The 26,202-nt window shown below is 52.6% G+C and overlaps 10 protein-coding genes across 10 annotated transcripts; 4 read left to right on the top strand and 6 right to left on the bottom strand.

The window, feature by feature from the left end:
* Positions 1 to 87: 87 nt before the first annotated feature.
* Positions 88 to 3,536, bottom strand: K460DRAFT_377136 (DNA mismatch repair protein MSH3; the record flags this gene model as incomplete). The annotated part of the gene is made up of 2 exons (XM_040934946.1): positions 88 to 169; positions 223 to 3,536. 2 exons carry the CDS (start codon positions 3,534 to 3,536, stop codon positions 88 to 90), a joined length of 3,396 nt encoding a protein of 1,131 aa, XP_040788353.1.
* A 574-nt stretch (positions 3,537 to 4,110) lies between these two features.
* K460DRAFT_338367 (gamma-glutamyltranspeptidase) lies at positions 4,111 to 6,488 on the top strand. The gene is made up of 2 exons (XM_040931044.1): positions 4,111 to 4,501; positions 4,561 to 6,488. The coding sequence occupies exons 1-2, from the start codon at positions 4,246 to 4,248 to the stop codon at positions 6,054 to 6,056; spliced, it is 1,752 nt and encodes a 583-aa protein (XP_040788352.1). The 5' UTR covers positions 4,111 to 4,245; the 3' UTR covers positions 6,057 to 6,488.
* A 322-nt stretch (positions 6,489 to 6,810) lies between these two features.
* On the bottom strand, positions 6,811 to 9,270 carry K460DRAFT_366636 (TPR-like protein; the record flags this gene model as incomplete). Its single annotated transcript, XM_040933419.1, has 4 exons — positions 9,076 to 9,270; positions 8,700 to 9,019; positions 7,187 to 8,371; positions 6,811 to 6,889 (listed from the first exon to the last, which is right to left on the bottom strand). The coding sequence occupies exons 1-4, from the start codon at positions 9,163 to 9,165 to the stop codon at positions 6,814 to 6,816; spliced, it is 1,671 nt and encodes a 556-aa protein (XP_040788351.1). The 5' UTR covers positions 9,166 to 9,270.
* A 236-nt stretch (positions 9,271 to 9,506) lies between these two features.
* Positions 9,507 to 11,196, bottom strand: K460DRAFT_366634 (uncharacterized protein). Its single transcript, XM_040933418.1, has one exon. It carries the CDS (start codon positions 10,939 to 10,941, stop codon positions 9,727 to 9,729), a length of 1,215 nt encoding a protein of 404 aa, XP_040788350.1. The 5' UTR covers positions 10,942 to 11,196; the 3' UTR covers positions 9,507 to 9,726.
* A 122-nt stretch (positions 11,197 to 11,318) lies between these two features.
* K460DRAFT_366633 (uncharacterized protein) lies at positions 11,319 to 13,834 on the bottom strand. The gene is made up of 2 exons (XM_040933417.1): positions 13,644 to 13,834; positions 11,319 to 13,572 (listed from the first exon to the last, which is right to left on the bottom strand). Exons 1-2 carry the CDS (start codon positions 13,762 to 13,764, stop codon positions 11,708 to 11,710), a joined length of 1,986 nt encoding a protein of 661 aa, XP_040788349.1. The 5' UTR covers positions 13,765 to 13,834; the 3' UTR covers positions 11,319 to 11,707.
* Positions 13,835 to 14,297: 463 nt separating this feature from the next.
* Positions 14,298 to 15,238, bottom strand: K460DRAFT_416985 (uncharacterized protein). Its single transcript, XM_040937848.1, has 3 exons — positions 15,097 to 15,238; positions 14,749 to 15,031; positions 14,298 to 14,696 (listed from the first exon to the last, which is right to left on the bottom strand). The coding sequence occupies exons 1-3, from the start codon at positions 15,124 to 15,126 to the stop codon at positions 14,539 to 14,541; spliced, it is 471 nt and encodes a 156-aa protein (XP_040788348.1). The 5' UTR covers positions 15,127 to 15,238; the 3' UTR covers positions 14,298 to 14,538.
* Positions 15,239 to 15,882: 644 nt separating this feature from the next.
* K460DRAFT_115176 (uncharacterized protein) lies at positions 15,883 to 16,267 on the top strand. Its single transcript, XM_040926582.1, has one exon. The coding sequence runs from the start codon at positions 15,915 to 15,917 to the stop codon at positions 16,173 to 16,175; it is 261 nt and encodes an 86-aa protein (XP_040788347.1). The 5' UTR covers positions 15,883 to 15,914; the 3' UTR covers positions 16,176 to 16,267.
* Positions 16,268 to 17,033: 766 nt separating this feature from the next.
* On the top strand, positions 17,034 to 20,342 carry K460DRAFT_386202 (SAM and PH domain-containing protein). Its single transcript, XM_040935573.1, has 3 exons — positions 17,034 to 17,291; positions 17,343 to 17,543; positions 17,595 to 20,342. Exons 1-3 carry the CDS (start codon positions 17,289 to 17,291, stop codon positions 19,860 to 19,862), a joined length of 2,472 nt encoding a protein of 823 aa, XP_040788346.1. The 5' UTR covers positions 17,034 to 17,288; the 3' UTR covers positions 19,863 to 20,342.
* A 1,518-nt stretch (positions 20,343 to 21,860) lies between these two features.
* Positions 21,861 to 23,005, bottom strand: K460DRAFT_338353 (uncharacterized protein; the record flags this gene model as incomplete). Its single annotated transcript, XM_040931043.1, has 2 exons — positions 22,461 to 23,005; positions 21,861 to 22,277 (listed from the first exon to the last, which is right to left on the bottom strand). The coding sequence occupies exons 1-2, from the start codon at positions 22,563 to 22,565 to the stop codon at positions 21,861 to 21,863; spliced, it is 522 nt and encodes a 173-aa protein (XP_040788345.1). The 5' UTR covers positions 22,566 to 23,005.
* Positions 23,006 to 23,878: 873 nt separating this feature from the next.
* Positions 23,879 to 26,029, top strand: K460DRAFT_386201 (methionyl-tRNA synthetase-like protein). Its single transcript, XM_040935572.1, has 5 exons — positions 23,879 to 24,206; positions 24,261 to 24,332; positions 24,383 to 24,469; positions 24,521 to 24,652; positions 24,703 to 26,029. The coding sequence occupies exons 1-5, from the start codon at positions 23,901 to 23,903 to the stop codon at positions 25,861 to 25,863; spliced, it is 1,758 nt and encodes a 585-aa protein (XP_040788344.1). The 5' UTR covers positions 23,879 to 23,900; the 3' UTR covers positions 25,864 to 26,029.
* Positions 26,030 to 26,202: the final 173 nt, after the last annotated feature.

Genomic DNA, 26,202 nt, shown 5'->3' with positions numbered 1-26,202 from the left:
GCCTTCAGATTGGCGAACTTTACCTTATACATCCCGAATGCCAATTGTACACAGATATGGTACAAACCCTAAACAGCACATGAGCTCCTACAGCTGTTGAATCCCCTCAACAAGCTTATCAAGACCCTCCTGGTCGCCATCTGTCAACAAGCTTTTCATCATTCTCGACCTATCAATTAGTTAGTACAGCGCTCTCCTTCTCCAACTATATAGCAAACTTACAGATTTGCCAGCTTACAGGCTCCCATACTATCCTCCAGCTCCCTCGACTTCACCTCCGCAACATCAATAACCTTTTCTGGCACTCTCGCTAAGCGCGCCACATTAAGTCCGTAGGACCGATGGCTCGTGCCCTCTGCGGCTTCATATAAGAAGACAACCTCCTTGCCACCATCGCGCTCCTCGAACCGCATATGGACGTTCTTGAGCTCCTTGTTTGGGAAGCGATCCTGCAGTTTAGCGAGGTGCTGGTAGTGAGTGATGAAGAGGGTGAGCGATTTCAAATCAGAGAGTATGTACGAAAGGACTGCCTCGGCAATGGCGACACCATCGAATGTTGACGTTCCGCGGCCTAGTTCGTCGAGGATGACGAGGGAGCGTGGAGTGGCGGATTTGAGGATGTCTGATGTCTCATTTAGTTCCACCATGAATGTACTTTCGCCCTTTAGCATATTGTCGAATGCACCCATACGCGTAAACACCGCGTCTAGCATCCCGAGCCGAGCCTCCTCAGCGGGTACATAACTTCCAATTTGTCCCATGATTGCTATGAGAGCAGCGGAACGCACGTAAGATGATTTTCCACCCATGTTCGGCCCTGTGACAAGGAGGGCGCGGGTGGAGGAGTGCGAGAGATGCAAATCATTGGGGACATAGCTGTCCAGCAATAGTTGCTCAACCATAGGATGTCGACAGCCAGTGATGTTGAGCTCGATGTCATCCGTGAATGTAGGCTTCACATAGCCAGGCTGATTCGCCAAGATTGCGAGTGATAAGAGCGCGTCCAGCGTTGCAAGAGAGGATACGCAATCACGAAGCTGTTGGTATTTTGCGGAAATGTCTTCTAGTAGACGCATGAACGCTGCATCGCATGCTGCGGCCAATGACTCCTTGTACTGGTCACGCTCTTGGAGCATACGCTTGACTTCTGGTGTGTGGAAGCGAAGCATCGATTTAGTGGCGGAGATCTGCTGCCATGATGCTGGCACTTTCTTCTCCTCAGTCGACTTGCGCTTGACTTCAATCAAATACTCGATACCAGCAACAGTGACGTAGTCCACCTTTGACTTCCCAAGCTTCGTGGCTGCGTCATTCTTATGTGTATTCAGGTCATCTTCGACAGATGCAATGCTGAGCTTGAGGTCGTTGATGTCCTCGGCTTCGTGTTCCTCTCTAAAGAAGGAGTACTTGTCGTTGTCCTTGGCGGCTTTGGCATTGATCTTTTCGAGAAAGCCGTTCAAGTCCTCGTAGATCCTGGGCACACTTGAGACAGCTTCGCTCAGTAGCGATGAAGAGAAGCCGCTCTGTTCAGGTGCCTTCACCGACAGATAGTGGCTCGAGATATCCTGGAGTGTCTGAAGAGCCGCCAGTAACTCCGGTCGCGTGCACTTCTTGTAGTATATTCGAAGCAGAACCTTCTCGAGATCTGTCTTAATCCTGCCCAGCACGAACTTGAGCTTATCCACTGCAACAGTGTTTTCGGCTTCCTTCAACTCTTCAACAGCTGATATGCGCTCCTCCAATCTTACCTTGTCTATCAGTGGCCGACCAACCCACTTCCTCAGTAACCGTTGGCCAAACCGGGTCTTTGTGCGGTCCATGGTCCAGAACAAACTGCCCTTCGCGGTGAAGTCGGTCTGATTCTGATAAATCTCAAGACTAGAAAGTGTATTCCCGTTAAGCAGCATGTACGACCTAGCGCTGAATGGCTGAAAGTACTTGGTCAGATCGAATACATGCTCCAGCCCATACTCGCTAAGATAGGTGATCATTGCTGACAAGCAGATGGTGACGTGCGCAGATAGTTGATGGACCTTGTCTAGGATGGCGCCTTGCTTATCCGAACCACCTTCTTGACTGGACCTCATCTTTCCGGCGTAGAAGTTCGAAATGTGGCTGTATGCTTGTGCTTCCATCGTCTTCGGTTTTTCAACCCGCTCCACACGTGATCTGTCTCCGAAGACGTTCGTTTTGCTGGCCGACAGGTGTTGTATCAGCTTGTCTGTAGCCTTGGACAAGTCGCCGACGATCAGGAATTCTGCTGGAGCAATATGAAGTAGGCGAGTTTCAATCTCGCTTCGCATGAAGCCATCTTCAAAGTCGTCATAGATGATGTCGCCAGTTGCAGGCTGAACGGCAACTAGGCCGACCTGTACTTTCTCGTCTGTACCCCAGCCTTTCGCGTTCGCATTCGTCTCGGTGATGCAAAGCAGATAACCTGTCGATTGGGCGCCTGTACCAGAACCCTCGGTAGGCGTCTCGAGACCTTCCACATCATCCACGTAAGTGCCTTTAGTGTATAGGTTGGTGAGCTTCCGTACGAAAGGCGCGTTCCGGTTGTCTCCGGCTGCCTTGAGTGCTGCCGTCTCAAGCTGCCGTACCACACCAACTTTATGGTTTGCCTGTACCAGACGCTTTACGTGGACCTGTAGACGATGCGTTGGAAAACTCGCTGAGGCGAATCTGTCGAGATGGGCTTCCGAGACATGCTCATCATATCTGAACTTTCCCGGTATGCAGACGATTCCAAGCGCCTTGGACGCGGTTCTTGCATCTTCGCCGAAGAATCTGAACTTGTATCCGACCTCCATGACGATGACAGTATCAAGATGGTTCCGCTTGATGTCCAGATATTGCTTTTCCATGGGCGTTAGCTTATTGCCTGCCTTCTTCGTCGCAGCACCCTTCTTTCCCTTGACAGGCTTTGGGGCGGCCTCCTCTTCCTCCTCTTCCTCAGCTCCGCCATCCTCACCAGTGGCGTTCTCCTCAGAGATGGTCTTGTTTCGTCTTCTGAGCTCAACGAAGCTGTCCGGTCGCCCCAGCTTCTTGACGAACTTGTCGTGTAACTGCTCCCGCTGCTTTTGTGAAGCGGCGGTGTCTATTTCTTCTTCGTTCTCGTCTCGCACCGGTGGTGATGACGAAAATAGAAACTTGGAGGTTCTGTCGTTCATCTTTGGAAGCTTCGCGGCGTTCAGGTTTGCTTCAGAAGCCTGTCCCAACGACGGTCGCAGCGACTCGCCATGCGTGAACCGGACGCGCTTCGACGGCGATGGCCGCGCGTCATCCTCGTCTTCGCCATCCTCGTCTACTGTGCGTTTTCGGACTGATGCTGGGCGCGGAACGGGAAGGCTATCTTCGTCGTCGGAGTCGTGGGTCTCGCCGTTCGTTGCTGGCGGCGCCGTGACTTGTAGAACTGGTGTGGGTGCTTGCGACGGTTTGGGCGTCTGTGACGGTTTCGGTGCAAAGAAGCTCGAGATGGTCTGTTGCTTGCCCTTCTGCGAGGAGCCTGGCTGCGATTGACTGCTTCTCGGCGCCATTGGGTGGGTCCGCGGCGTGGAGACGAAAGGTCGATGATGGGTGTGGAGAGACGCGTGAGGCGAGCTTCGACGCGACGGTCGCCCTCACGCAGTCACATGGGCCTTTCATCGCATCAACCACGCCAGCCCACAGGCAGGCTGACTCGAATCGGCTGCGACTGCATTTCAAATTGTATCCAATTGCTATTGGCAAATTCACATTCACAACTGGTGACAACTACAAGTGCTCCCAGACGTCGCAGTCCATGGGAGAAGGCTCCCCTGTCACGCCGCAGCTTGCAGGCGACACCGCTTCGCACGCATATCTTGGTCTAGGACCCAGGAACAGGATTGGATATACGAACCAACATGTACCGTCTTGCGACCTCGTAAAGCGACGAGACAAGACGTAAACCTATACCGATCGATGATACCTCACAAGCGTTATCTTACCCCACCCATCTCGGCCCGCAAGCCGCATCCGTTATCTCCTCAAAGCCTTACTTTAACTACTGGTCAATGATGCAATTCACTTCAGCCTCACACGTAACCGGCACCCCATCCAGCTTCCCAAATCGTCCAGGCCGCTTACCGGTCGGGGCTATGGCGGCGACTATCACTCGTCGCACGCGATCCGCTAAGGCTAGGATCAATTAGAACCACGGGTCTACAGCTCCCATTGCGTGTGGAGCTTTTTTTCCTTTCTACCTTTCGTGACTTTGCTGAGACCATGGCGCGCGGTACTGCTGGTTTGGTAAAATGCTTAACAGGCCTGTTGGCACTGAAGACTGCGCTGGGCAATCCGGTCAAGACTGAGGAGCCATGTCCGCCACCTGCATTGGGAGATGGACAATTGGGTGCCGTGGCTTCAGAGAGTGGCATATGTAGTCACATTGGTATCGACTTGCTAAAACTGGGTGGAAATGCTGCGGATGCAATGGTCGGTACCGTCGCCTGTGTGGGCGTCGTTGGCATGTATCACTCTGGTAAGTCAGACAGCGAGAACCCCCCAGACACACTCCCCAAGATGTATTGACAATGCCAGGTCTGGGAGGCGGAGGCTTCATGTTAGTTCGAGCACCAAACGGAACATACGAGTTCATCGACTTTCGCGAAACAGCACCGGCCGCTGCGTTCGAGGACATGTACAAAAACAACGAAGATGCGAGTATCAACGGCGGCCTTGCGTCCGGCGTACCTGGTGAACTCCGCGGTCTCCAGCATTTGCATGAAAAGTACGGCGTCCTACCCTGGGCTACAGTCCTCAAACCCGCTGTCAAGGTTGCCAGGTATGGTTGGGTCGTGAACGAGGATCTGGTCAGGTACATGAACTCTGCCATCGCCACGGCAGGTCAGAACGCAACATCAAACTTCTTTACCAACGACCTGGAATTCGCAATCGACTTTGCACCCAAAGGCCGACTTCTCAAGCTCAACGAAACCATTACACGAAAGCGCTACGCTGATACACTCGAAAATGTTGCCGAAAATGGTCCGGATGCCTTCTACTCTGGTCCGATAGCAAAAGCCACGATTCGTGCGCTGCAAGCCAAAAACGGAACCATGACACTGCAAGATTTAGCGAACTATACGGTCGCTATTCGCAAGCCGTCAACTATTACATACCGCGACTACAAGCTCACAGCCTGTAGTGCCCCCAGCGGCGGCGAAGTCGCACTTGCAACCCTCAAGTTCATGGAAGGCTATTCCAACGTAGGAGATCCGGAGAACCTAAATGCAACCACGCACCGTCTAGACGAGAGCATGCGTTTCGCTTACGGCATGCGCGCCAATTTGGGTGACCCCCTCTTCCTCAAAGGCATCGACGAGTATCAGGAGCAAATGATTTCCGAAGCGACCGCGAAAGAAGTACGATCGAAAATCAGCGATACCAAGACCTTCAACGTAGCATACTACGACCCACAAGGCCTCGAATCGCTCGAAACCCCAGGAACAAGCCACATTGTCACCGCCGACCATACAGGCTTAGCCGTCACACTGACAACCACGGTAAACTTGCTCTTCGGCAGTAAGCTCGTCGTTCCCGAAACAGGTGTCATCATGAACAACGAAATGAACGACTTCTCCATCCCCAACACGACAAACGCGTTCGGCTACATCCCCAGCGCTGCCAACTTCATTCGGCCCGGAAAACGACCGTTGTCAAGCATTAGCCCTGTGATAGTCGAACATCTTAACGCCACATTAGCCAATGCTTTCTACGTCGCCATAGGCGCAGCAGGCGGCTCCCGCATCATAACTGCCACCATTCAAAACCTCATACACATCCTAGATGGGAAACTGACCACTGTGGAGGCTTTAGCGGAGCCGAGGATACATGATCAACTTGTACCGGCGCAGGTCAGCTTCGAATACGCGTTTGACAATTCCACCACGGCCTATCTCAAGGGGTTGGGCGCCAATGTAACGTGGACTGCACCGGGGGGTAGCACCGCCCAGGGCTTACGCCGATTGACGAACGGGACTTTTGAAGCGGCTGGTGAGCCGAGGCAGAAGAACAGCGGGGGATTCGTCGTGTAGTCGGAGCGAGTATATATGGAGGAGAACGAATCTAATGATAACTACAAGTACTGTGCATGTTATGTAATGCATGCCTCAAAACCTTGCACATCCTAAAGACTTATTATCATCGTCTGTGCTCCTTTGTGCTCTTCTCTGACTGCGGAACTTGTGTGTTGAGCCTTGTGAAGTTTGCGGGCTGGCAGCTACAAAGAGGGCATTGAATTTGAACTGGTATATCATTGGAGCTTTTCTACATGTTACGCTACAAAATCGTTGGTTAGGCGAGTTCCCTGCTTCAAGTAAAGCAGGCAAAAACGCCTTCATCGAGTATCAAGCAGTACCTCCCAGACCTTAATCAGAAAGAAAGGACCGCTAAACATGGCAGAAGCGTACATTATGACAGAGGAGAAAGGGGATGGGGGCTGTTTTACCTATCGCAAAGGGGTGGCGGCGACGAGAGGATGTAGGGACGTCTAGACATAGGAGTCTTTGATGCATGTGGCGCTTAGTCCACGAGTGGTCTACGCGATCGCATGCCCACCGATGTCGCCATCGTGTTCGAATCGAGAGGCGTCTTATGCTTCGGTTGTTGACGGGGTTGAGCAGGTCGTATGAATTAGATATCATCTTGAGAGAAGAGATCAAACATGGCGAGAAGAGACAACCTTCTTTGTGGGGTAGGGCAAACCTCGTCTAAGATTTCAAGTCAGCCACTGGTTAATGGGAGACTAAACGCAGACTTGGGGGATAGCGAACCATTTTGCCTGTCACGCTCCTAGTAACGAGTTCGATGACCTGGCTTTGCAGGAGTAACGGGCGCTGCAGTGACTACTTCTTCGATCTGTTTGGCACTGGGGAAAGGAATTCATGTCAGCAAGCTCCACAAAGAGTTGAGAATGTGGTGCATTACGTTTTGCTCGCGGATGTGCAAGTGCAGAAATTACTATTGAACAAAGCTTGTGAAGTAAGAACGCAAGGGGAGGGACGTTACGACGACCAGACAGTCGGACTACATCCTCGAAGCTAGTAGACTAACGAAGTCTAGTGCACGCTATTTGCGTTGACGCTTGTTTGCTGTGTTGTGAGGCTGTCCTTTTCGTTTCTGGGGGAGGGATTGGGAGGGATCGCTCTTAGCAGATGATACATACCCGTTGACAATCTGATCCAACTGCATGTACTCCTCGGCAGCATCCTTGCCTCCGCGGTCCAGTAAATATGCCATGTAGGAGTGCGAAAGTTCCTTTGAAACTTCTGCGGAGAACCGGCCTTTGGTGCGCATCAATTCATGAACGGCCTTGATCCGGCTATGGGATTCTTCGTGATCAGGAGAGGGTTGTGCAACTTCGAATTGAAGGTACTTGACCCAGAAATCTCGGGAGTCGGGGAACCGCTCATGCTTGTTCTTAAATACTTCGCGAGCCTCGTCGATGGCGCCTTTACATTGCCACAGGATTCGCGCTTGCTCCGCAGCTAGTACGCCGCCAATCTGATTATTGGAGCGTCCAATGTGCTCCTCCAACAAACGTACTGCTGCATCGTTGCCTTCGTGTCGTCGCTCTAGACCAGCCAAAGAAATGAGGGTCTCGGTTTGCTCAGGTGCCTGCTCGAGCATAGCCAAGTAAATATCGCGGGCCACCGAGATCCGGCCGAGCTTCTCTTCGAATCGTGCCCAGTTGAGACGTATTGTGGGCGCAGAGATGGGAACGAAGATGCAACTAGCCCTCATATAGATAATCCTCGTGTTTTCCTCTTTGCCTTGCGAAAACATCCAACGCGCATATCGCAGCCAGAACTCATCGTAAAGTGCACAGGCGACCAAGCAGCGCTCGTACAGGAATGAGGTACGCTCGAAGTCGCCCTCCTTCTCCTCGTACTCCAGATACTTTCGCCAGTTGTCGAGTTCGGCGTCTTCGAGCTCTGTAACGTGGAAATAGGCCCTCTTGATAGCCTGTTCGTAATTCCAGCGGCTTGTCACTTCCTGTTGGGTCTTCGAGTACGAAGTGTAATAGTACTCATGGACCTTCTGACGCAGTTGTCGCTCGATCTCAAGCGGTGGCTTTTCTGGCCCTCCCTGGTTCTCAAGTTGTACTGCATTCTTCAGCTCCTCAAGGGTATCGGCATCAGCTAGTTCCTCGATTGGGCGCGAGCCAAGGAGGACCGAAAACTTCTCGTAGTATCGGGAGAATTGGTAGATAGGAATTTGAAGAACGCGGCTGTAGATCTTGGTAACATTGGCGGGTTCCTGGATACGTTCTTCGAACTCGATGTACTTGTCCCAGAACGGATGGCTTTGAAAGTCAAGACCGACGAAGTGAGCGCCGCGCTCGAAAAGTCTGTTGTGTCAGTATGGCTAGGAGGAATGGAAGTGATGGGAGAGGGAGGGGAAGGGGGAGGGGGAGGGGGAGGGGAGGATTTGATCTTGCAGAGAACTCCAGTATCCCAACATTATGGAGATAGACCAACGGCTTCCGATTTCTCAGATGACGCGAAGTAGATCTTCGCGGTGTAGAGGGTACGGTGGGGAATACGAAGAGGCGGACGAATGGTTTCAAGCGGCACTAGGTCATATCTGAAAATGCATCGCTAGGCCATTAGGTGCGCGCCGCTGGCTACGGCGCGATTTGAGTCTCTGAATCGAGGAGGAGGAAAGGCAGAACTTACTCTCGAATGACATCATTATCGTGGGATGTATCCATCTTGAAGGTGCAATAATTCGCCCACAAGTCGACCGATGGAGTGACGCAGGATACACCGCGCTCGTACACCATCTCCGCGGTCTCAGTGCCCCCAATGGAGAATTCAAGATCCGCGTACTTCTTCCAGTATCCAAAAAAGAGAGGGAATTTGGTGAGGAAGCAGTCGTAAAGGTTGCGCACGAGTTCGATGGCCGACGGGCTGGAGTTGCGGGTGACGCCGCCCTCGAGTTCAGAGGCGCGAGTGACAAGCGTTTCCCACTTTTCGAAATCATCTTCGTTCTCAACCTACAATCGCGTTAGCTTCGTCTTGAATTGAGAGTAAGTGGGGAAAGAGAGCTTACAACAATGTCGAGGAGCTTCCTGATCTCGCCTGCAGCCTCTTCGCCTGTGTAGTGCACATGTGCGATACTGCCGCGGCCGGTGCCTAGCATTTTGTCGCGTAATATGAGCGTATATCGGGATGGAGTATGTTACTATAGGAAAGGAAAGCAAGTGTGAGGCGGGCGGCAATGAGAGGCGGGTGGTGAGAGCTTTGCGATGTGGAGCTGTAGATGTTGCGAACGGAGCTCGTGTCGGAGGGTTCCGCTTTCGTTAGCCACGCTAGGCAAACAACAGGCACGTGATGTTGATGCTCACGCGGGCTGTCAGCACTTGCTTCGAAATTGCTGTTGAGTCTAGTGTGTAAATGCTCTCCCGACAAGAGGCATAAACCCTTCAAGGGCTTGAGTGAGGGACAAAGCAAAGCATCATCGACATCGAATATCAGAATCATCACAATATTGAGCTTGGATTCTGCTACCTGTCGATTTTGAGAAAAGATAGTGATTGATATGTTCATCTCAACGTCCTAATAGGGTCTCTTCTATCAAGCGGCGAGCCGCCTAGGTATCATTCATCAACAAAGCAGACGACCGCCCATCCAAGCTCCAAACTAAATAAAATTCTCCGGCTATCATAAAAATCCAGGGGCTAACGAAAGTCATATGAAACCCTCAAACGGCACTCTCCTCCTTCAAAAACTTGCTTGTATCACCCCCAGCGAACGAAAATGGACTCTTTCCCACCTCTGGACTACGGGGACTAATCGGCAATGCGAACAGCCCCTCATCCGTATCGTCATCATTTGCGGTCGACAAGGAAGGACCTCGAGACTGAAATACCGGAGCGGGAGCCGACAGCGCGTTCAATGAGCCCATCATACCGGAAGTTGATTGTTGCTGTGTGACGAATGAGGGGGGCGATATTGGCGCGGCGACTTTTCGAGGCACAGGTGCGCTTATTTGTGGTGGCTGAGGGTGAGAATTGGATTGAAATTGGGACTGAGGCTGGGACTGGGGCTGCTGCGGGGGCTTTGCGGCGAGCGCGGAGAGGTTAGGGTTTGCCCCTTTGAAGACGGCAAAGGAGGAAATGGCAATATCTGAGGATTCGGGGGATAGGGGGTTTGAGAACGGCTGTGTGCTGCCGCTGGGCGTGAGGTCTCTGTCGCTGGTACCCAAGCGAAGGCCAGCGAGCTTGTCCATCAATCGTCCTCCGCCTGGCGATCGTGGACTGGCGGGGCCGTTCAGTGGTGCTACTGTTGGCTCTGCGAGCGAGATGCTGAGACCGGTTGGTTTGGCATGGACACCAAAGGTTCCCTCGATCCACTCCTTCTCTTGCACAACCATCAGTAGGCCGATACCCTCAACGTTGTTCCGCGACTCTGCCTCGATCTCTTTTTGGAGCACTTGCAGCCGCTTCTTGGCCCATATTGTGTGCAGGACGCCTTTCTTGCCCGCCGCGCGCGCCGATGCTCCTAGTTCAGGGGGAAACAGGGCAGGTAGCGGGTTGGTGTGCCATACGACAGGTGCTTTGCCAGCATCCTGTGGCCGGAGCGTGAGCGTGACACTAGTCGGCACTGCAACACCGGGGGGAAGCAAGAAATACATGCGGTTGACATCGTTAGCAGGCTGGTCGTTGGCCGGCAAGACCCGGGTGCTGCCATCCCACGAGATATGCCAGTCGCCCCGCACTCCTCTTGTCGTGTCATCGTCTTCCCATTCTACCATGAGGATCTTAGTGCCTTCTGTAGCATTCGCATGGCCGGCCTCGTACTCGTAGCGGGCGAGCGCATTCGTGCTCGATATGCTTGGGGATTCGACCTCATCCTTGGCCGGCAACCTCGTAGTCGTGTCTACAGAGGTGAACGGGATTGCGGCCGGAGACGCCATTGGGGAGTCGAGTGCGGAAAGTCGAAAGCGCGATCGAGACGGGGTGGCGTATACAGATGGGTGGGGGCGAAATACGAGTTGTAGGTGCTACGTTAATAACGGAGGCGGCAAATTGGCATCGTACGCGGCCCGTATGCGACGTCGTGATATGAAACAGATGCAGCAGCAAGGCTAGGCACACCGGCGAAACTTTCTTCTGACTTCGAGAAGCAGACAGGATCCGTCTTACCAGGCAAACTATTCTTCACGCGTAGACGTGCAGCTTCGGAATCCGTCTAATGTTCCTCGCGACTAAAATTAGAACTACGGGCCCTCATTAGCGACTCGTGGCAGCTTCGACCTGGGGCAACCAATCACATTTGCATAGGGACAAAGGAGGCTTTTGTATGGTGCTGAGCAATAAGCTCGTTGTCTTCGATTCTTCTTCGTCTGTGAAGCTCAGCACTGAGCTGAGCCTCCTACTACTACTATACATGCGAGCCTGGGTGCTGCACTAGCTTCCCAAGCGATGTGTGCCCCTTTCCAAGTTCCATATGCCGTAATATCGTCAGCCGTGAATTCCCTGCAACGCCATCCAACTGATGCTTGCTGCGCCGTAGATGCTGTCGAAATTACAAAGTGGGTATAATGCGTGGTAAAAAAAAATATATGCAAGAAATAGGCAAATGCTTTTGGCGCAAGTAGCGTGTTGGGCCGGAGAGAAAAGGAGAGTAATCGCGAAGTTGCAATCAGACCAGGATGCTTTCCAGCAGATGGGTCGGATCTTCTAGATGAGCAAGAAGTCCCAGCCCTTCTGTCGCATCATGTCCCGCCAGTGGACACTCTGAGTGTTACCCTTCGCAAGGTTGTCGTCGTTGACCCGCCATACTGCGTTCAGCAGTTCCGTCACTCTTCCAAAAGAACCGAAGTTCGCGGCTGCACCGAGTGCATTGGCGCGCTCAGCGAACATGTTGCGGAAGCCAGAGTCTGGCAAAGAGATAGATCCGGCGACCAGGAGTGGCCACACAAGAGAGCGGTCGAATCCTTCTTGACCGGCAGGAATGTACTCCATTGCCTTGCAAAGTGCGCTCACCAGGTTGACGAAGGAATGGGAGGTGCGGTCAAAGTCTGGTACGAGGCTGCAAAGATAGATGCGAGCGGCTAAGCGGTAGACTGCAGTCATGTTCCTGCGAAGCTGCCTTGGTAGAATCTCGCCAGTCGATGAGTACGCGCTGTTGAGTGATCCTTGGGGTGGCTCGGTCAAGCTGATCTGTTCACCGAGAAGCTTGATGTGCGCGCACAGCTGCACAATGTCCATGTTCTCGTTCTTCAGCGCCTCGAGGCAAGCGATCTCTGAGATCAAGTACATGATCCTGTCTTCGCAACCCATGAGCTCCGCAAGACCGGATGATGCATCGGCAATGAGCTTCTCGCGGTAGGTATCAGCAAAGGAAGGAGTCCTGCCCAACATGGTAGCACCAAGAATGTCGATCCAGGAAGCGAGGGTCATGTTGAAAGGAGGCTGTGAGTGGGCCTGCCCATTCAATGCGACCATTTGCGCAGGGAGGTCAAGCTTATGGACAAGGCTCTGGACCGCCTGGAAGTGCTGATGCCACGGAATGTCAACGAGGCCATCATCGAATCGACCGACAGAGCATGGAAAGAAGATCATGCCGAGAGTTGCTTCAAGAGTCTGCGCATGGTCACTGTCACCGAAGAGTGACTGGGTGAGCTGCTGGACGGTGGCATAGCGGTTTCGGTAGATGTCCTGGTCGATCTCGTCTCCTTGTAGTCCTTGAGTCGTCTTCATATGCAGCGCCGAGACGCTCATGCAGCAGTGCAGGTAAGCCTTGTTGGATTCCAGCGCTGGGATGATGACATCTGCGCGTGCTGCGCCGGGTTGGTTGGTCTCCAAGACAGGATAGACTGAAGGCATAACGTTTTCGAGAAAATGGCTCAAGAGGTGCTGATCGCACTCGTCAACCTGGATCGTAGGCTGATGAGACGGGCTGAAGCCGCCGTGTGTGGGGAAATCAAAGATGGGAAAGTCGAGTGGCTCCTCGGTGAAGGATTCGCGGCGACTCTCGAAGTAGTCCTGTTGGACCCAGTTGTCAGTTGGGTAGATGTGGCCAACAGCTGGTGGTGTTTGATAGTGGCTAAAGGTAGAGATTGTCGAGTCGCGTCGAGTTGGGATGTCGTTGATGAACATCTGGCTCTCAGTCTTGATATCAATCTCGTACGGCGCAAAATGCCCGGGGTGAGCGAAGGAAGGAGCGAACATTGGCGGAGGCATGGATGAGTTGTAGAAGTCGGGTGTGGCTGTGTTGAAGTTGTAGTCCAGGGAGTTCTGCGAATCAACAGATGGTGCGCGAGTGCATGAGATGCCATCTGAGAAGGTATCCGCAGTCTGCATGGAGTGGCAGAGACTTGGTGGAGTGTTGGTGCCCATTGCGACGCCCTGTGCAGTCTTCTCATTAAGCTTGGTGCGCTTGATGATGTTCTTGATGACTTCTTTCTGATTCCGCCTTTGCTCGTTGTTGCTCCACCACATTGGCCTCTTGTATTCGCACTTGAGACCGAGGTGTTTGCAGGCGCGGCAAGCTGACTTTCCCTCGTCACACTTCTTCCGTCGCAGACGGCATGTGAAGCACCCTGCACAACTCCCGTTAGCTACATGTCCAAGCGCGGAATCCCTGCACAATGTGGGTAAGAAGCAGGCTTACCAGTCCGTGAGCGACGGTGCATTTTCGCGGCAGCTTGCTTTGCTGAATTGGCAGCGTTTGTTGTGCCTACCATGGTTGCGGACTGTTTGGTAGAAGATGTGGGTGCGGTGGAGGAGGACATGGTCAATAGATGTACTGGGGCCCAGTACTGTGGTATATGAAAAAAAAAAAGCTAGTAAACAATGCGGCAATAGCGACTAATGCGCGACGGGACGATTCGTAAGGGACAGGATGGCAGGGCTCGACCGGGCTGCTCGTAATTAAAAGATGGGTATTCAAAGCTCGACCAGCGGGCTTGATGTGAAGGAAGGGGCGGTACCAAATTATGTTGCGTGGAGGGATATGAGTGAGAGGTATGTACCTTATATCTACCACAAACGGGACAATCTTAGCAAATGTTAGCAAATATTGCTCGATCTATTCTTGGACCCCCTGCTATCAGACCAGGCGGCCGGCCAACGAGACGGGCATGCGAACGCCATGGTGCACGTTGAGAGAGCAAAGTGATTGGCTAGACTAGTCTTAGCCTGCAGGTTGACATGAACATTTAGGGTCATTCTACATTGCACCTATTTTGGGGCTCACTTACCCGCCGCGCTAAGACCAGCTGCAGCAACTGGCATGAAGGAGCTGCATATGTGGACGGCTATCGATCGGCTGGATGGCCCCCGCAACGACTTTAGCAAGTTAAATGACCCATTTAGTACTAGAGACAGATTACCATGTCGACTTGTGAGCTTTGCGGACCGGGGTGACGTGCGCTGGCCTCCTCTTGTCCCAACCTCCTCGCGGGGCAGAATCGTGCTGCATCCGGGAGCAGCCTAGGAAACACTTGCAGCGGCTGCGATAACTGTCCGTCCCGAACGTTGCTGAGGGCCTTAGCCAAATGTGCAGATCATTGACTGCAATCTGCCTTGAAGAATAGCACATTTGGGTGCGTAGATAGCCGGAGCTTCTGCGGTACGATAGCGGTGCCTGGCCTCGGTGTCGTTACCGATGGATGCACAGTGACTCGTAGCACCGCAATATGCGGCTGTTTCTCGAATCTATTCGCTTGTGCCACGTTAGCCCAGAACGTTCGGGCGTTGGTGAGGGTCACGCAGACTGGAGCTGGTCCAATTCCCGTTCACGTTTATCGTAGTCATTTCCACTGCGGGACCTGGACGACGAGCTAGCTGGGCAAGACCAAGAGATAATCCGCGTGGTTGACCAAAGGGGGCAGGTCGGTCGATGATGTTTTCCGAGTTACGCGGGGGGGGCAGCTTCCGTGTGACGCGACGGGCTGGCATGGCACGACATGCAGAAGCGATGGGTCGAAGGCGTGATGGGCTGCCTCCGCGTGGGAGAGGACGCTGAGTGGTGCAGGTGCATGTCGTTGGAGTTGGTTTCTGCATGACAAGCTTTTGTTAGTGTTGCGGGACATCCAATAGTGATGCCTATGCACGTAGCGTACATTGCGGGGCAAGCCATCTGACAGGGGCATTTCGGATGATTGCACGCAGTGAATGCTGCTAAGTATAGGCCGTTAATTAGCTTTGTGCGGTCGAGTAAACCCCCATAATTAGTCCTGCGCCGATCGAGGCTGCCACACGGGAAGAGCAACTCCCCTTTTGGACGTGATACGTCGACTGCGGCCTGCGATTGGTTACCGACTATTTCAATCAATACTTGGTAGTCCACGAATTGTCCTCGAGTAACAGGTACTTCCTCGGCTGTAGGATTGCTCACCTGATAGCGTCGAATTCATGCTCATATGGCCTTCTACCCGCAACAAGCCGTAATTAATTCCCTGGTCCTCGGGAGGTCTCCTCTACCATGCGTGGGATTCCGTTGGGCCTCCCAGGTAGAATTCGATGAGGAGGTTTAGATTGCGAGGCCGCGAATGCCAGCCTCTGACCAGCGATCAAGTACAAGCAACCAAGTGGATGCGGTGCGCCATTGGCAGGAGCTTCTCGTAGTCGGCTGCACGCCTTGACGGATTGCCATGTTCGACTGTTGAATGCGGGACAGCAAGCGTTCTGGTAGTGTCGTGGTCGCCGAAACTGCACCATGTAGCACGTCAAGTGGACTCTGGCTCCCCCTTGGCGACACTTGTTGAAGTGGGCTCGGGTTAATGCCTGCTCGGGTTGCGGTCTGGTAGTCTGGTGGTTGGAGGCCACCTTTGCAAGCTGATTCGCCTCTGGCTGCAACGCTTCAACAGGTCTATCGTGGTTGCAGACCACGAGGGAGAGAAGAATTCGGCGGGCCGCATAACTTTCTAGTCACGGGCTCATGGTGGAGCAGCGTTCAGCAAGCTCGTTGGTTGTCAGGTTGATGAGTGTTCCATCGCAAGCTCTCACAAGCACAGGTCTTGGTGCCGTTGTCGAGGTGGTGACAGGTAACGGGCGGAAGAGCGGTCTGCGTCGCAACCCAAGCCTCATCAGCAGTGGAGTCGAGCAAGTCCTGTCCTGGGACAGCTCGTGGAATGAGTCAAAGAAGCGTCCGCTATCGGTACCGGCAAGCCCAAGTCGCACAGCAGCGAAGCGTGTTTGATGTGGGTTCGTCACAGTTGAAATGTAACTTTTGGTAGACTGCGACGCATTGAGTAATGATCATGACGCCAACGACCTGTCGAGTCGTCCGACCGTGTGTGGCGTGCAGGCCTGCAAGCAGCCGTCGAGAAGCACGAAATCGCGGCCGTATTCCATGTAACTAACTTGTTTCCAATATCGCATTTCGCATGATGGCTTGGATGAGGCTGTCCGATGGCCGCTTGGCGCGGAAACAGTGATGGATCTGATCTCCAGCCACCCATCCCGCCCCATTCTCCAACACGGCCAACAGCTTCATTGGAGCCCAAGCAAGAGTCACTTGACCGCGGACGGGGCGGCGGTGTCAATGCGACTCGACTAGGAGCTTCGGGCCCCGAGATACGTACCCCGAGGGGCTGCGCAGGCACGGGAAAAGGACCAAACAGCGTGCGTGCCACAGCAGAGCCAACTCGCATCTTAGCTGCATCTGTCCTCGAGGAGCGGCGACAACGATGATCGCCTTGGAAGGGCTCAAAATCAGAGGGCAGGCTGTGGACTGTGCCGTTGCTGGTGGGCCCGCTGCCGTCGTGCCGAAGCGAACCCAAATTCACTCTGGACCCTGGCCTAGCTTGCGTCTCTGGCGTGTGATGCGAGGTATTAATGGCAATTCCGTGTCCCGATCGGGCACATTAGCCCAGTAGTCAATCTGCAGCGCAGCGAATGGGGGCGCCTCGATGCCCTCTCAACGCCCTTGTGTAAGCGCTGGCTTGCCTCGACCAGCATGTGGGCGCCAGTGCTCCAGAGGTCGGATTGGTCGACGAGCGCTGGCCTGTCTTGGACTCGACTCGCCTCACTGGACGGTAAAGCCAGTATGTGTGCTGGTTCTGCTGTTTCTGCAGCAGCTCGATTGTGATAATATCGCACCCCAAGCCCCCACCATCAACGGCGCCTCCAGCAGTCTCTACAAAATCTCCCAAGCGCCGTCCACCCAAAGGGTCCTTTCTCCGTTTCCTCGATAGTTGTCCTGCTACAGTATACGTGCCATGCTCAAGACATTGCCTGCGAATCGTTGCTAGACTGCCTCTGAACCACCGAAACCCTCGCTTCTGAGCGTGTGCGCACCACAGCCGTGATCATGGTAAGCTACAGTCCAACGCCTATCGATAACTCAATTCTGACCCTCCTCCAGCAGGCCATGATGACACCCATTACCCCCCTAGAGCCGGGCGTGGAGATGTTTGAGAGGGGGAAGACACAATCCTTCTTTTCTTCAACTCTTGCGATCCGCTCATCGTTGGAGCGCCCGCTTTCGCATGTCAGCGTTGCATATACCGACATTGAAGATATCGAAGATGATTCAAGTGAATTCGAAGAATACAGTGGCTCTTCCGTACGTTCAAGCAATACTACCACGTAACCCCCTTCCACTGACAGCCTGTAGAGCGACAATAGGCGCAGCCAGACGACCATATCAACATTCGAGGAGGTCCGAACCCCAGGCGATGAGCTACGGCCACAATTTGCAAACTGGTACATGTCCAAGTCGGTCGAAGGCCCCAAAGGCCCACATCTGTTTCGCGCTTCACAGTGTTCCAACGACTTCCAATACGACTACGCTCTACAAATGTCGCCTCTTCTGCCGAAAGAACCCCCGTCCCGACTTCACACCTCGTTCAGAGAAGCCACCCCAGAAACCGTGGTCCCCCAAAGAGAATACAACAACATCGCCTTGGCGGTAGCCCACCTCGACAATGCTGAAGTGCGTGCCTGGACTTCCCGCGACGTTGCCACATGGATGTACCAGAACGGCTTTGAGGATGAAGTCATTGACAAGTTCGTCGATCATGATATCACTGGAGCCGTTCTTCTTGATCTCCAGTTCGACGACTTGAAAGAGCTGGAAATCCAATCCTTTGGCAAACGGCATCAACTGTGGAATCAGATTGATTCGTTGCGCACGGCTGAGGGCCTCATGTCTCCAGTCGCTCCTGCAGCCATCCCAACACCTTTTGAAGACATCGAACGCCCTTGTACAGAGGCAATGGATAGGTCGAAGAGCAAGAACCGGAAAGGAGGTCGACGGGACAAGTCCCGAGGTCGCAACTTGATTGATGATATTATCACTCCCGCACAATCCGTCTCAATCGTGGCTATCGAGCAGTTGCTGCCAAAACCGCACACTTGCGCTAAAGGAGAGCGATGTGCCAAGTGGAAGAAGCAGCAACGTCAGCTCGCCAGACTTCAGCAAGAGCATGGATTTCCAATTTCTCCTGAGAAAGGTGGCCACATCTTCATGGCTGGGGATCCGGGCAACGCACAAACAGCAAATCGTGCCGTCGAGAACGTCCATCGTCCCACATCAGAGGGTGCCCCTTCTCTCGTGGGGCCGTCCGTCGTAGCCTCATCTGATGTGATGGGACCTGGCCAGCTTCCCGACTTCACCATGCAAGAGCTACGAAAGCTGGAGAAACGCGATCCACAAGATAACGTGCGCCAATTCCTTTCTCTCCAGGGTATGGACCAACCGTACGCCAGTGCCACGCCTATTGAAGCTCCTCCAACACCGCCAATGGAACTGTTCCCACCTCGTCCCTTTTTGGTGATCCCACAGCAACAGCACTACCCAGAGGTTTCAGCTTTCTCCGCATCAACATCAGCAAATACGATGAGGACATTTGATATCCCAACCCCCGTCCTGCATGCCCCGGAATACGTACCCGTCCCGCATACCAATCTCAAGAGCCTCCCAAAGCTCACTATCCCCACAGCACGTTCAATGTCTGCCCAGCCTTATGGTAACCCACGCAACGCCGTCCCAGTGAACCAGTTCGTTGCACCCGACACCACCTTTTCGCCATGTAGGACAGCTGTGGAGTCTCCGGGTGCCGTTTACCGATTCGGCACACCTTTCTCCGAAATGGACGTTCCCGTTACATCTGTACCACTGGAGCCACTCAGCCGCGACACAAGCCAGTCTGTGCCCCCGAACATGCAGTACAAGATACAGGTCCAGAGATCTGGTTCGCGCACTGAATGGCGCCGCCCCTCCTTGCCCATGCCGGCGCTAAACGAGGACCGCGTGTTCAGCCCAACGGCCCACTCAGACGACGCCACCCTACATGATCGTGAAACACAGTTCTTCGACACGAACAGTGCTGACTCGTCGCCGACAAAGGTGTCCAGGTCTTTTGACAGCGAAGCTGCTGATACTGTCGCTCCTCTGCCCAAGGGAGGCTTCACCTACAAGGGTGTGAACCACCACGGCTGGATGAAGAAGCGCCACACCCGCCTTTTGCGTCACGAATGGCAAGACCACCACTTTCGTCTCAACGGCACCATGCTAGCAATGCATCCCAATGAGCTTCCTTCTTCGTCCGCATTGCAGACGATCGACGTAGACGACTACGCTGTGGCTTGCTCGTCTCTCGCCTCCAGCAAGCTCTCCGCTAGACTTAAGGCTCTGAAGCTCTCGTCGAGCCACTACAAGGAGAAGGATGTTACTGCACAACCTGCCTTTGAGTTCCAACTCGTGCCTACAGCACCCGGCAAGGGTGAAGTCAGAAGGGTCATGCCCCATGGCAAGGCTCATCACTTCGCTACCAACACTCAAGACAATAGAATTGATTGGATGAGGGAGCTTATGCTGGCCAAGGCTCTCAAGGCTAGGAGCGACGGTTACGAGGTCAATGTCAACGGTGCTGACATGTGAACGTTTTCCTTACTTTTGTCATTTGTTTTTCTTCGCGATTCACCAAGCGAGCGAGCCGGCGTTCTGATTATTTGCTACTTTTGCGTTGCTTTTCTTCGCCCTTTCCTACTACGCTCATTGGAGTGCCTGATCATGACCGCTATTATACCCTTCGCGCCCTTTCTTTACTTAGTTTGCATTTGCATTTTAGCACATCATCTCTTCACTCCATAGCATTACTTTCACTACACTTAAAGACTTGGACGCTTAGCAAGACCGCAAGGTCGGGGAATACATGGACACACGTTTGTTGGGTAGTTAATGGCATGGAATTGGAGCGTAGGCATGGTTATTTCCTTCCTCGTTTCACGGTTTGGGGCGGGCATCTGAATACCAAAAGTAGTTGTAGCGTTGGTTGAGGGATGAGGTGAGATGGATAGGACGGCGAGGAGCTGGAAAGGGGAGTTATAGGTACTACAATGAATGAAATGAGATTACACGAACTCTGCTCTCACACCGCGCTCTTTGTGTCTGATTTTAAAATTGTCAAATTCTTGTCTTCGTTGTCACAGAGCTCACCCGCTAGATCAGCAGTGCCTCTCGACCAGGGCCGGTCAGGGCCGGCATCATTTGACTGTCACCCGGAAAGACCCCAAATTAGTCGCGATTACGTGCATGTCTATTATATTAATGTCTCGGGCCTTAGTGCATGAAAGTGCTACCTCGCTCGCCCTCGCATGAAGCGTTCCCGCCCTCACTTCCCCCGCATGAATGATTCGTTCCGGTTGGAAACGGCGGGATCTACTCCGCATCTGAAATACTTTGCATTAAGTCGCTGCTGAATCCACCACGAACCGATCTTCGCACTGAAAAGAGTGCCTCGCGGTTAGCCTTTTGGATCATGCCTTGGGAAAAAGTATAGCGTGACAAATACCCATATTGTGGTTTCCGGGGGTTGGTTCGGTGACACCCGTTAATGTGTGTTGAGTTTTGAAGAACAGAAATTGGATGTGACGTCTGTGTAGAACATGTGTTGTAAATGTCTACCCTTTCTTCTAGAGAGTAGTTTGACCTTGGGGAAATATGTCATGTCGAATTTAATGAGCTATGTTTTCGTCCTTTCTTCACGTGCTTCTCATCTCCTATCCACCAGATGAGTAACACAAAAGCTAAATTTCCCTCCGAAACTTTAGAATCGCACCGACCCCACGCACCACGAGGAAGGTGTACGAGCCCTCGACTCGGGTCTGATTCAATTCTCTCGTTAACCACAAACATGTGCATGACAGCGGGTACTTGCAGAGAATATATTTTCGTGGATTCCCGAGGGTACTACGAGCTGTCAAGATAGAGCGGCATGTCCTGGGCGCCGGGAGTGATGAAATTAGTGTTAGTTCTGTAACCGTGAACTTGCCAATGTGATGGTACTGTCGTAGCCTAACTGTGAAGCAAGCACATGCGAAGTAACATGAATCTAAGTGAGTCATCTTGTCCAAGTAGTAGGGTAAATGAGCACGATCACGCGTGGTTGCTCATAACAACACACACTATCACGTATTCCGCTGCGCTAGGTAACAATCGTTTCAAGCTGAAACTTCACGACGTGAATTAAATACCACATTGGCAAGATAGCAGACGAGGAGAGGCAAGAGAAAACTATAGTTCGTTCCAAAGTGAGATAAATAAATCATAAAATTCTTCAAGGAGATGAGTAAATACAAAAGGCACCGGCTATCCACCCATCATCATGCAAACATCCTCTGTACGCAGATGCTATCCAATGATGAGAAACCGAGCCTACTCTATGGTACCCTGCGCTGGTGCTGGGACTTGTGCCTCAGAGCAACAGTAATTCAAGAGTCTTTGAGTGAAATGAACAAGCCCGTCGGATTCGTTGTAATCATAGATGGTTGAAATCCGTCGAGTGTTCAGAGTCGAAGTGAAGAAGTGAATAGAGGACGGGAGTATGCCAGTCCGTTGAAGAGGAGCCGACGAGTCGTAGAGAGAGGTGAAGTGGAACTAGTTCTTAGCCTCGGGTTGAGCTTCAGGAGCCGCCTCAGCTTCTGGCTGAGCCTCTGCCTCGGGCATGGCTTCTGGGAAACGCTTGCCGATGGGAAGACCGTACGGCCTCCACGGTGTCCAGTTCCAACCTGCCTCTGCCGCTGCCTCTGCCTCGCGCTTGCCGATGGGAAGGCCATATGGGCGCCATGGAGTCCACTTCCAGCCTGCTTCTGCCTCTGCCTCCGCATCGCGTTTGCCAATGGGAAGGCCATATGGGCGCCATGGAGTCCACTTCCAGCCTGCTTCTGCTTCTGCCTCCGCATCACGTTTTCCGATAGGAAGGCCGTACGGGCGCCATGGAGTCCACTTCCAGCCTGCCTCTGCCTCGGCATCGCGCTTTCCAATGGGAAGACCGTACGGCCTCCATGGAGTCCACTTCCAACCTGGCTCTGCTGCAGCCTCTGCATCGCGTTTGCCAATGGGAAGGCCGTACGGGCGCCAGGGGGTCCATTTCCAGCCTGCCTCAGCGTCGCGCTTCTCGTAGAAGGGACCGTGGGGGCCGTAGTAGAACTCCTCAGGGAAGCCTTCCGGAAAGCCCTCCGGGACTTCAGGCTCGACCTCGGCGGTAGTGGCGGGAGCGTCTGCCTCAGTAGGTACTGGGAGGGCAGCACCAGAGGCGGTTGCCACGAGGATGGTGGCGGCGATGATGGCGTTGATCCTCATGATGAAGAATCAGATGGGTTCGTAAAATGAGTGGTATAAGTTGGAGAATCGTATGTTGACTGTGACCAGATGCTTGCCTATGGTCGCTGAGCTTGTAGTCAGTGGTGAGAGAAATTCAGTGTTGAGAAGGGAAGTATTTAACTTCGAAGGTCAAACAAGTAAATAGATCAGGCGTTCGAGGCCGCTCGCCTCCCCGCTGCTGTCAATAAGGTCAATAAAGAGTAAAAAATGTCAATAGGCCTATTCATCCAATAGAGGAGCAGCGCGCCGAAGTGAAGGTGAAGCCTTCAAAGGGATCACTCTTAATAGAAGTAGATTAGAGCCGAGATCAAGGTTCTATTCGGGCGAACAAGGTCATCTAGACCTTGGTATGCCTAGACGGCGACGACCACCGTTGTTCCAAGATATTCCTGATACTCATATCGATCAGCGGGCTCGTAAATATACAAAGAGCATGTATATTCTTTAGCAATTTAACAAGGGATTGCTACAGTTATGAAAGGGGGGTGAAGGGAGGGCGTGGTGGTGAGGTTTCCCTATTTGGGTCTGAATAGAACTCAATAGGCATTGAGGCTTGGCGCTCTATTGAGCCCACACCGAACATTACTCCGCTAATCCGTCACCTCTTCCGCGGCTCAGACACTACTCGGGGGGAATGTGCCATCTGGAGCAATGATTGGTGGGCATTCTCAGTATACATGGCGATTGCGGAGGCTGTTCGTACGCGATGGACACGTGGGCGTGTGGAAGCATGAGGCGTATTGCCTACCTTGTCTACCATGATTGCAGGCATTATGTAACCATATTTCCAACTTGAGTCACCCAGGACATTCATTAACTTCCGCTGTGATCTCTAGCTCTTCCATATAATACTGTGTACTACATTGTCGAGCTATAATGTAAGAGTGAGGTGCCGGAAAGAAGAAGGGATCCGTACTGACAGGCCAGTCTCTATGATGATGATATTGCGAAGTAAGACAGACTCTGGCCATTGGGCCAGTTGGACAGTGGTCCATGATCGACCGTCCATTCCTGCGGTATTGCAAGTTTTACACAAGTTGCTCGGATGCAGTAGATTGGTTAATAGCGCCTTGTTGGCCTGGTGGCCGGTGCATAAGGGCAGAAATTACTTTCAGAGTGTTCAGAATGCGTGATATATATCGGAGGGACACAAGCTATCCAATTGATGTTGCAGGTGTTGGTAGTAGAGAAGTCCCTCGGGTGCTGCCAAGAAGTGTAGTCTATGCTTATTCAGCTGCTGCACGGCCTCGCGCCACAAATCGGAGCTCATCGCGAGAGCTTGTCGCGATCCGCGATGTGACGCCATTGCGAAAGATGTATGCTCAATTAGCCAATGTGACTGCTCCCACCTTTCGACGAACTCTTTCAAGCTTCAAAAGAAACTCGACATGGATCTGCACATCGTGTCAAGCTCATAGCATCCGCAACCGACGATATATATCGACGCAACTATCTCCCGAGAAGCCCTACTACATCACCACGCCGATATTCTACGTGAACGCCGCCCCTCATGTCGGACATTTATATACCATGGTCCTTACGGACATTGTCAAGCGATGGCATGTCTTGAAGGGGGAAACTGCGCTATTATGTACGGGAACAGACGAGCATGGGTTGAAGGTACGACTATAGTATAAAGCGAAGACTAGCTGGACTTGACTAAGAGATGGATAGGTTCAAAGGGCAGCTTCAAAGGCTGGAGTCGAGCCCAAACTCTTCTGTGACAAAGGCGCAGAGATCTTCAAAGTACGCAAGAGGACGTCCTCCAGATCATCGCAACCGCTCACACATGGAAGGAACTTGCGCGAAAGGCAGAGATCACGAATGATCACTTCGTGCGGACCACGGATAGGGAGCATAAAGACGCTGTAGAATATGCATGGGTATACAACTTCGAGAGAACGTGATAATCCGTTGTGGCTAACGGTAGACAGTTTTTGCTGCAGGAGAAGGGTCTCATCTACGAGCAGCAGCATGAGGGATGGTACTCTGTCACAGATGAATGCTTTTACCCACAATCTGGTGTACGACCCTACCTCGACCCGCCCACAGGAAGAAAGATGATGGTACAGTTTCCGACAGATGATGGTCGATCGGCTGGCTAACTGGCTCGCAGACATCGATAGAAACGGGGAGCGAGGTTGAATGGTCTTCCGAAGAGAATTACCACTTCCGTCTCTCAGCATTTCGCGACCACTTGCTAGAGTTCTACAACGCAAATCCCGAATGGATAACCCCCCAAAACCGCATGAAAGATGTTGTGCGCGCCGTAGAGTCTGGACTGGAAGATTTGTCAATATCTAGGCCATCCGACCGTCTCACATGGGGTGTCCCAGTTCCGGGAGATGACTCGCAAACAATCTATGTCTGGCTTGATGCCCTCATGAACTACGCTTCAAAGGCAGGCTATCCTTGGGCTCCCGGCCGTGAGCATGCAGGAGGCTGGCCGGCAGATTGCCACGTGATTGGCAAAGATATTGTTCGGTTCCATTGCATCTACTGGCCAGCATTCCTTATGGCACTTGGTCTTCCGCTTCCTAAGAAGATCCTTACTCATGCGCACTGGACACTTGGAGGGTCCAAGATGTCCAAGTCGACTGGTCGCGTCGTAGATCCCTTCCATGCGCTTGATAGGTTTGGATCGGATGTCATGCGTTTTTACATGGCTCACGATGGCGGCATACAGGACGACTCGAGTTACGACAACTTTCGCATTCTTGAGTTATACAACAAGTTCTTAAACAAGCAGTTGGGTAACCTTGCGTCTCGCGTCACTAGAGGCAAGAAATGGAGTGTGCGGGGAGCAGTTGAACGTATCGGTGACAGGACAAGGGAAAACTGGCAAGACGGTCCAGGTTCCAAGTTCTATAACAACAGTCTTAGCACAATTGCGTCGAACATAAATGCTTCATTCGATGCATACGATCCTCGAAAAGCGGCATTCCAGATTACAGAATTCGTGCGATCAGCGAACCAGTTCTTCCAGTTGTCTCAACCCTGGGACAAGATTATCCCATTCGGCCCAGGCGAGCCCGGCGAGGACGTGGACAAGATCATATACCTTGGGGCTGAAGCACTTCGCATAACTGGTATTTTGCTACTACCGTACATGCCGAACAAGGCGAGTACATTGCTTGATCAACTTGGCGTTCACAACGATCGCAGGACATTCGATTACTGCGAACCTGGAGCTGATCTGGATTATGGAGAGCCAATGGTCGAGCTGGGTGTGGCACACAAGGGTACACTATTCCCGCCTTTACCGAGCGAAGGGTGATTGAGCATGTATGTTGTTGTTGTTGTTGTAGCATATGTAAAGTAGCATAGGGCGCTGTAGAATACCAATACGTCTTAAACAGTACATTCAATTCAGAAGGAACCGGAAACAATCATATCTTATGTATGAAGACCAAAACCGCTCAGGCAGACTCAACAATGGAACGACATACTATGTACAGTAAAATCCACGTGTCCATGCCAGCTTGGAACAAAAACGGTAACTGCAGTATGTTGCGGGCTGGTCGTTGTTTCAACTCTAGTAAGTACGCGATGTACTCAGTTCATGAAAGGACTATAAGTTCATCCTATCGTCTTGAACAATGACTAAATGATTATT

The sequence above is a fragment of the Cucurbitaria berberidis genome (assembly GCF_010015615.1).
Source record: "Cucurbitaria berberidis CBS 394.84 unplaced genomic scaffold K460scaffold_3, whole genome shotgun sequence".
Taxonomy (NCBI): Eukaryota; Fungi; Ascomycota; class Dothideomycetes; order Pleosporales; family Cucurbitariaceae; genus Cucurbitaria; species Cucurbitaria berberidis.
This window is presented reverse-complemented; position numbering and strand designations above follow the sequence as displayed.